Source organism: Microsporum canis, genomic scaffold (genome assembly GCF_000151145.1).
Source record: "Microsporum canis CBS 113480 supercont1.4 genomic scaffold, whole genome shotgun sequence".
NCBI lineage: Eukaryota > Fungi > Ascomycota > Eurotiomycetes > Onygenales > Arthrodermataceae > Microsporum > Microsporum canis.
The window spans coordinates 945,044-951,766 of record NW_003299166.1 but is presented as its reverse complement, the minus strand read 5'-3'; the positions used below and the strand labels follow the sequence as shown (position 1 = coordinate 951,766).

The 6,723-nt window shown below is 46.4% G+C and overlaps 2 protein-coding genes across 2 annotated transcripts; both read left to right on the top strand.

Moving 5' to 3' along the window:
• Positions 1-2,939: 2,939 nt before the first annotated feature.
• On the top strand, positions 2,940-4,835 carry MCYG_04351 (conserved hypothetical protein; the record flags this gene model as incomplete). Its single annotated transcript, XM_002846568.1, has 4 exons — positions 2,940-3,023; positions 3,150-3,381; positions 3,495-4,339; positions 4,401-4,835. The coding sequence occupies 4 exons, from the start codon at positions 2,940-2,942 to the stop codon at positions 4,833-4,835; spliced, it is 1,596 nt and encodes a 531-aa protein (XP_002846614.1).
• A 554-nt stretch (positions 4,836-5,389) lies between these two features.
• On the top strand, positions 5,390-6,314 carry MCYG_04350 (grpE; the record flags this gene model as incomplete). Its single annotated transcript, XM_002846567.1, has 3 exons — positions 5,390-5,727; positions 5,801-6,226; positions 6,282-6,314. 3 exons carry the CDS (start codon positions 5,455-5,457, stop codon positions 6,312-6,314), a joined length of 732 nt encoding a protein of 243 aa, XP_002846613.1.
• Between the last annotated feature and the right edge of the window lie 409 nt (positions 6,315-6,723).

The window sequence follows — 6,723 nt, the reverse complement described above, 5'->3', positions numbered from 1 at the left end:
CACTTAACTACGAAGTGACTAGGGAAGGCTTGTCGGGCGGTAGCTAGCTAATGAACTCTTCCTAATACTACCTTGGGTTTCTCCTGAGGCATTGTCGAGTGTTATATCTTCTTTATCTCCATCTTCCCTCCTAGCTCTACTTCCTCCTCCCAACGGCCACCCCGGACTTCATCCCCCTTTCTTTTCTTCTTTCTTTTTTTATGTCACGCCCGAGATCAAAGTCGAGTTAGTGTGGGCAAGCTTAAGCTTATTCTTCCCTTCTCCCTACCTTTGACTGGTCGCTGGTGTATAACCACTAGTTACTTGTCGAGGTGCAGATGCATGCATATAACTCTCTGTGTTTTCACTTTTTGCTGTTCCCTCTGGCTTTACTCTGCGTTGGATGGATTAACTGGCTGCATGCAGGGCACAGTTCGATCTTAGCATTCACTCTCTTTATAACCTGGCAGGATAATCATAAGTAACTCGATCTATGGTTGAGCCATAGTCAATTATATAAACGACCAACCCGGGTAACTTCAAGTCGATGACGCAAAGTTACCCCAGCGCCTTTGCTGGTTACCTCACTTCTCACTTTTTCTAATATCTTTCAAGGATAAAATACCACCTGCAACCCCCTGCCAAAACTTTTAACGTCTGCAAAATAATATAACTACAAACCACAACTACAGACACGGAGGAGTTGGTGGAGTTCCTAAAGAAAGCTAGGTATTGGGGTAAGTCATACATCTAATATTTTGTTTATTATCTAACTAAATAATAGATGGGGATTTGAACATACCGTACGACACTGACGATGATATTAAATAACAGATGATATTAAATATCAAAACGGCGAGAAGATCACCTAACCTGACCTGCTATGCTTCTATCTCTGGTTATTGCTTGTTGACACCTTTCCCGTCTACTAGCCTAGAGCCTGGTTGGGGTAATGGCAGCTATCCTATTAATCGTGCATTCCCCTATTAATTGTGTATTGCCCTATTAAATCTTGTGTTGTCCCCTCGAAACTCATGTTGCTGCTGTTGAATCTTGCCCGTTTTTGCTAGAGGTTTGGAATGCGAGCATGGGTGGGTACGACATTAACTTCGTCGTGAATTTAACGAGCGCCATTGTTCTATTCAATATCCATTTCGATTTTCATCTCTTACGATAGAACAGTTTTTGATCCCATTAGTTACCCTGTTGCCGTGTTCGCAGGCAAGAAGTTCGTATATTCATCTCAGCCTCCAGTGTCTTTGAGGGTGGTAGACGTCTGGCCAAGGCAAAACCTACCGACTTTGCACAAGTTAAGAGAGTACGAGGAGTTTACATAGTTGGCTTTCTCGAAAAGACATCCAAGCAATCGTCGATGGTGATCGGACCAACTCGCATAACATAGAGTAACAACCCCCTTTTTCCGCAAATCACCACGCACGAACTCCATATTACTCCAGGTCCGCCAGCAACAGATCACTTTTTCTTCTTTTCTAATACGAGGTACCTCCTTGTTCCATGCCTCGAAGATCGGGCTTGACGACGCTAGAAAAAGTACGATCGTCGTATCTGGAGAGTTCTTCATGCGTAGAAGTTCCTATCCCGTTAAATTGGTGGGAGACGGGAAGGGTTGCTTGGGGTTGAGCCTTTTGAGGCGGCCCTCAGCGAGCTATAGGGCAGGGTATATCATATAGCAATACCTCTAACGCTTGACAGGTACGATTATTATCGTTCGACTATAGTATCATTTATCATTCGACCAATTTGAACTATATACACTCTAGCTATGCACGTACTGCCGTTCATGGGCCGTGTGACGGGAGCGACTCTAACAGAGCCGAGTCCAAAAAACCCTCAAGAACCTGATTCAGAGGGCGAAATCCAATGACCAAGAACTCAGGACCAGGACCAAGGCCCCGGCTATAGTCGGTTTGCAAAAGCACAAAGAAAAAACGTGGCCATCCAGGTTATCAAAAAGGAGTGGATGGGATGAAGCCAGGCCGTTATTTTTTCAACGTATATTTCTCCCCCCTTCTGCCAAGGGTGGCTCCCTGCGAAAAGAACAAGACTGGACTGGATTTTGAACAGGGCGTCGATTAACCATTTCATGCATAACAAACCATCCAGGCATATACTTGTGTTCGGTTAGGTGGCCGAGGCCCTGGCTGTTGGTTGAATAATTAGAGAAACGGGATGCAGAAGCTGTCTCTCCCTATTCCGAGATTAACCCCTGGGCAAACGCCCATCTGTCTATCAGCCGTGGGGGAACAATGTCTTCACCAAGAATCAAGTTAATTTTCCAACACATCGACTGGACGTGCGTCAGGTACTGAAGATAGTGGCTGATCGACTTTGGTCAACCCCTTTTTTTGCTTGATATGTTTGCTTATTCCCAGCGAACAATCGGTTTATATACGCCAACAGCTCAGATCTTCCTAGTTTCTTACTCTCCTGGTGACCTCGTCACAATGCTGCAAACGGAGTTTTGTGCTGCCTTGCTGCAGAACTAGAGCCATCCTAAGCCCCGAAGTCCGGTGATGAGGCGTTTTTAGCTCCCCCTCTCTTGCAGACAGGGAAAAGGCTGGCAGGGATGTATTCAGCACCCTAAGAAGTTCTTTTTAGTCGGTTATGGGGGACACGAATTGGGAGCATGATGCTTGACGCAGTTCTTCCCTTTAGGCATTCTCAGCCAGGGTCTCTTACGCTCTTGTCTCCTCTCCGCAACCCTCCCCGCCTGATGGTCGTCCTGCCAGCCTGCCAGCCAGCCAGCCAGCAAGCCTATTTTCCGGGAATTCTAACAGGAAAACCGTGAAATAAATGAAGGTGGAGATTTTCGCATGGTCAGGATATCGTTGAAACATCGTGAAGGCAAGAACATAATTAAAGAAAACCATAAACGGCCTTAACAAGATCCACTATAGCTCCTCCGCTTGCTGGGGTTGTCTATTTATTCAAACAGGGCAATGGCTGTCTGCGAACATTGGATAGACGACTTCGATGTCCATGTCGGCATCAACAATATAATCGCAAAGGACACCTCTCCCAAGGTATCTCAGTACTTAACCGCCTCGTCCTGACGCTTGTCCCTCTCTCACAGTCTCCCTTCTTTTATTTCCATTCTGTTTTTTTTTTCTCCTCAAGATTGATCTCTGACCGGGTTTCAACTACCTCAGATCACGTACGAGCCCCCGGAGTTGGCAAGGCAGAGTATAACGGAAAAGCTGAAACTCCAATTCTGGCCACCCGCGAAAAGGGCATCTGGGAGCTCGAGAGGACGAACCCCAGAATCCTCCAGTTCAGGAAGATACATATACATCGGGCCTAATCGTGACAGACTGGCTGCCGGTTCTCGCGAGTCTCTGTTGACAGTATCTACAAACCGGCATTCCAAACCCATGGATTCACGTATGGCCCCCAAAACCAATACCCTTTTTTTTCCCCCTTCTCTCGTTTAGTTCTTTTAGTGGGAAAGTGTTGGTGCCGATGATGTTTTGAACCGGTTAACTAATTTAGTGCAGCAACGATACCGGGCTATTTCCCGAGCCATGAGAGAGCTCAAACTGCCCTAGGGCTCTCTCGATCCTCCTCCAGAGCCCGCGACCGTTCACCCCTGGGATACCCAGGTTTCAGCGAAAGGCGCACTGGCAGGCCGACAGGAAATGGTCACAGCACATCCAGACAGTCGTCGAGCCCACATTCAACCGGACGACTTACACCCTCAGGTAGCCAGCCGACCATGGCGCAACACCAGCAACAACCTAGAGCCAGGTTACAGCGCAAGCGGAGCCCTATGAAGGCTGAAATTGAAGGGATTCCCCCCAAAGTGCCCCCGAAGACTGAGCTAGGAGTCTCAAAGAAGGAAAAGTCCGGCACATCTCACTTCTTTGGTCGAAGTAACCCGAAAAACAGATATATAGAAGCGGTCCATTCGTCGTCTGCTCCTGATCTCTCTCATTTGCGAGGGGGGTCTACATCGAACCTACTACTAGAAAGGGACCGGTCGACAGACCAGCTATCGGATCTCCCGCAATTCTCTCAGAGATACCATGATAGACGACCGAAATCGTTGAAGGTATTGGGACTCGATGCCACCAGACGAGCAGAAAGCCCTCTACCGGGGGAAGACGATGACGTTCCGAAACCACTTGTCATAAGAGACAAGTCATGTAAGAAGAAACCAAGAGACGGAGGAGCTCTTGAGAATATTGACATTCCCGTTGGAAACCTGCCGCCAGGGTATTCCATCCAAACGGCTTCCATGCTTCTTACCTGTCAAGAAATCGAGGAACTTCAAAGTCAAGCGCGGCGCAGAGGGCAGAGATTTGAAGTCCTCAAGTACAGCGAGGTGTCCTCTCTCACTCAGGTAAAGCATGCATCAGTCACGGCCAAAAAAGGGGGAATCTTTAGCTAACAAGAGAAACTAGGAAATGCACACTCTGAATAAACATTGCAAATACCTCCGGGATACCCACGTTGCTCTCCGATCTGATAGACAGCGCCTGCATGGCCGAGTGATATCATACCTCAAATCCGCCAGCGGTGTCTCCAGCTTTTCTCCTGAAGGCGTCTTGAAACAAGAAGAAGCCCTGCTGGAAATCGACCAATCGATAGACGAGTGGGCCACAAAACTTGAATACGCAGAAGAGCGGCGAGCAAAAATCCAACAAAAGCTTCTGGAGCATATGGTCGCCATTCTCAATCTGCCTCAGCCTGCTGCGAAGGAGAGTGGCCATAACAGAAGCATAAGCGATTTCACCAGCGTGAGCGAAAAGGACAGCCGACGAAGTGACCTCGAATCAATCATAATATATGCCGACGCAGGACTCCAACGCTCAAACCCTGACAAACCATGGATATAATCTCTCTTTCAAAATCAAATCTTACCCACCATACCGAACACACTCTTTGAACATACCATTTCCTTATTTGTTTTCGACGCCGTCCAAACTTGGGCCAGGCAAACCACAGGGATCCGGGGCCCCTTCTCCCGCTACACTCGGGTTGGCAGTGCTAACTCCTCACATTCTCTATCAAAAAAGGCATTTCATTCGGCGTAACAATTATTACATTTTGATTAAGCATCCCAACAGGAACCATAGGACTCTTGGATAAGGACTTTGGAAGAGAGGGATTGCCAGGTCGGGCAACCGAAAATAGACGATATACCCTTGGACAGGCGATATTCCTTTTAAACACCAGATATATTGGATATATATAATTAATCTCATAGGGGAATTGAATTTAATGTAGTCGTTCTTTTCTATGTAAAAATATTTGATGGAAAAAAAACCCTTTCCGGATAAAAGTAATTCCGCTAAGCTTTTTTGAGGTCGATTTTTATATTTTTTTTGTAGCTTTTTTTTTCTTGCTCTTGAATTTTGATGCTCAAAACACGAATTTCATTGCCAAAGACTTGAATAACTTTTCATCTCCAGTTGCTATTGACTGCGTATATAGATACAATATACATCTACGATCATGTTTCGCAGAGCACTCCTCAGACAAAGCCGACTTGCCGGCTCCGCAACTCCATTCTCCGTCTCGCCCATCCATAGACAAGCAGCTATCATTCAGCAGTCTCAACAGTTAACACGATCACTTCCCACCCGACTACAGAGTAGATATGCCTCGACGGAAGCCAACGGAGAAAAACCTAAGGCTGAAGAAGCAGCCGAAGCTGAAAAACCATCTGAACTCGACACATTGAAGAAGGATCTAGAGGCACGTGAGAAGGAAGTCGTTGATTTGAAGGTATAAACCATTGGACATGTTGTCTTTATGCGGTTTATATGCGATTGACGAGAGCTAATTTGCCATGTATCAGGATAAATACCTCCGATCTGTCGCTGACTTCCGAAACTTGCAAGAACGAACTCGCCGAGATATCGAAGCGGCCCGTACCTTTGCCATTCAGAAGTTTGCAGGGGATCTGATTGAATCAATTGATAACCTAGAGCGTGCCCTTGAAGCTGTCCCTGCAGAGAAGGTCGATGCCGCCAATGCGAAGGAAAACAAGGATGTTTATGAGCTGTACTCTGGCTTGAAGATGACCGAGGGTATCCTCATGAACACTCTGAAGAAGCACGGTGTTGTCAGATTCGACCCCTCTGAGCTTATAGATGGCCAGCCTCAAAAGTTCGACCCAAGTAGACACGAGGCTTTGTTCATGTCCCCGATGGAGGGCAAGCAGGACGGCGAGATCTTGCATGTCCAGAACAAGGGATTCACCCTCAATGGCAGAATCCTTAGGGTAAGTTCATATTCTACACATCTAACAGTAGAACCCCAACTAATATCTATCTTAGGCAGCTAAAGTTGGTGTTGTGAAGAACGCATAAAACTTCTCACACACCCTGAAATCACAACCCAAAACTATGTCTCCAACCCTAATGTCTCCTCTTCTATCCATTCTACTTGGACCAACCTCCCAATTTCCACTTATAGCCAATTAATTCGGCGTACTGTATACTATTCTGCTTCCTGCGGAGCCGGTTATAAAAACAGCTAAGGCACGGCGTTTTGCTTTAAGGTTATTCTTCACGGGATGATATTTCAGTTTGACGATATGTACACATAAATTACACCATCAACATCTTTTCCACTGTTATATGACCCGTTCCAGTCTTCTTTCCCTATCTCTCCCCTCCTATTTGTACGATTTTTGTCTTATGCCTTTCCTATTATTATTTTCTTTTTCCTTTTGGCGGAACAATGGCTGCTCATTGGAAGCGGTGCAAATATGAATGG